Raw genomic sequence first — 1,870 nt, 5'->3', positions numbered from 1 at the left:
GCGTTGTTATTGTGGTAATGCCTAGACTTGGCTGCTTTATATGGTAGTGTGACATACAGTACAGTTTGGAGATTTGGTTATGAAATTATCAATACAGTCACAATCATTCTGGCTTTTTGCTCTTAACGATGTAAACAACTTAATTGATAGACATTGGACATTTGTATTTGAAGAAGACAAGTGTAATAACAGTTGGTATTGGTGATTATGACAATTTTATCAATTACTTGATGATGATGATGATGATGATGATGATGATGACAATAAAAATGGTTATGGTATTCTTTTTTCAGAATTCTTTACCCTGAAGACAGAGCCTTTGGTAATGCTTTCATGCATTTTGCACCATTCCTAGGTGGGTCATTTTTCCTTCTCCATCGACAGTGTTAATGTGTACAGTGACCCTTATGAAATTATGTGTGGAGCACCATGGTTAAATCAGGTGCTCAGGAAACTAATGAAACGGAAGAAAATAATAATAATAATAATGATATAATGATAATAATAAAGGAATTTATAACGTGCCAGAATCCACAAAAAGTGCTCGGTGGCGCTTAGAAAACACACACACACCCACAAAAGCTCTAAAGCTCAATACCACCACGGTACTATGGTATAAATTTCTCGCCCTATGCTATATTTTATTTGAAATTCATTTTTGTGTGAATTTTACTGAAAAATATTCACTAAAAGCACAAAATAAAAGTAAAATTACAGTTATCCAGGACACTCAAGCTATGGAAGTCACCAAACTTGAGTGGCCATTTTCTCACTAATTTTACCTCTGACAACCGACAACCCACATCTCCTTCAATCACAGATATTTTGTTTGACTTCTGTTCCAGATAAATGGATATTTATTAATGAAAAGCAGAATAAATAAACATGCTTTAAAATGATACCAAGAACTCCATAAATGCTGCAATAATGATGAGCGCTTGATTCCTTCATTCGGTGAAAATAAAATAGAAGCAACAGAAATGTGGTTTCTTAGGAGACTGCTGAGAATATTGTGGAAGGAAAAGAAATCAAATGAGGTAGTGCTTGATGAAGCCCACAAGCGACGCTCACTGTTAAAAGCAATCAGGAAATGGCAAATGCTGTTTTTGGGACACCTGAATAGAAATAAAGGTCTTGAACTGGCACAATTGAAGTCAAACGAGGCAGGGGTAGGCCCAGAACAACTTACAGGGAACCTAAACAAATGGGTAATGGGGAAAGATTAGGGAAACATAGCTTTTTTGAGAGCATCCGAGCAAAGGAATGAATGGAGAACCATGATTGCCAATGTGTGTCGCAGATGTGGCGCTGGATGAATGAATGAATGAATACATGTACTTAAAAGATTCTGTATGGATACCTCAGTGACTGCCACACTATAGGCCTACTGATTCATATGAATTACGAATAGAGCGATGAGGATTGTTTCAGATTAGTTGTGCTCGGTCTGCATTCATGAAATATGTCTCTTTTAAAATTCTCAAATTATTGGTACACCTATTGTATTCAATAAAAGTTTTGCGTAATGAGTTAGGGAAAATGTTGCTGTTGTTGCAATAGACCCAGTAGCACCTTTTGCAGAAACCTTTTTGCTCCAAATTCACTACATGCTTAGTTCAACTTTTTACTTCTAAAATCAAATTTCTGTTATTATCTCATAAGAATGTTAGGCTGTAATAAATAACAGAGAAATAATAGAAGAAAGAAAACACTTTTTTAAAAGTGCATCCCAGCACAACATGTGAATATAGGCCATTTGTAAGTGTTATATCAGTTTAGTTTTAGTAAAAGTTTTACGGCGCTCACAACTGCATATATGGAAGTGTTATACAACATGTAATATCGGCGTCGGTGGCCTAGTGGTTAGGCT

At 35.7% G+C, this 1,870-nt stretch overlaps 1 protein-coding gene across 1 annotated transcript in view; it reads left to right on the top strand.

Annotated features, from left to right (window-relative positions):
* Positions 1-1,870, top strand: part of LOC101849578 (solute carrier organic anion transporter family member 1C1) — a gene marked incomplete at its 5' end in the record, with an annotated part of 24,844 nt that overhangs the window by 20,423 nt on the left and 2,551 nt on the right. The window contains 1 exon segment of the mRNA XM_013090110.2: positions 294-355. Within this exon segment, the coding sequence (XP_012945564.1) occupies positions 294-355 (62 nt within the window).

The sequence above is a fragment of the Aplysia californica genome, unplaced genomic scaffold (genome assembly GCF_000002075.1).
Source record: "Aplysia californica isolate F4 #8 unplaced genomic scaffold, AplCal3.0 scaffold01146, whole genome shotgun sequence".
NCBI classification, from domain to species: Eukaryota; Metazoa; Mollusca; class Gastropoda; order Aplysiida; family Aplysiidae; genus Aplysia; species Aplysia californica.
Note: the sequence above shows the minus strand (reverse complement) of the source record. Positions and strands in the feature narration are given on the sequence as shown.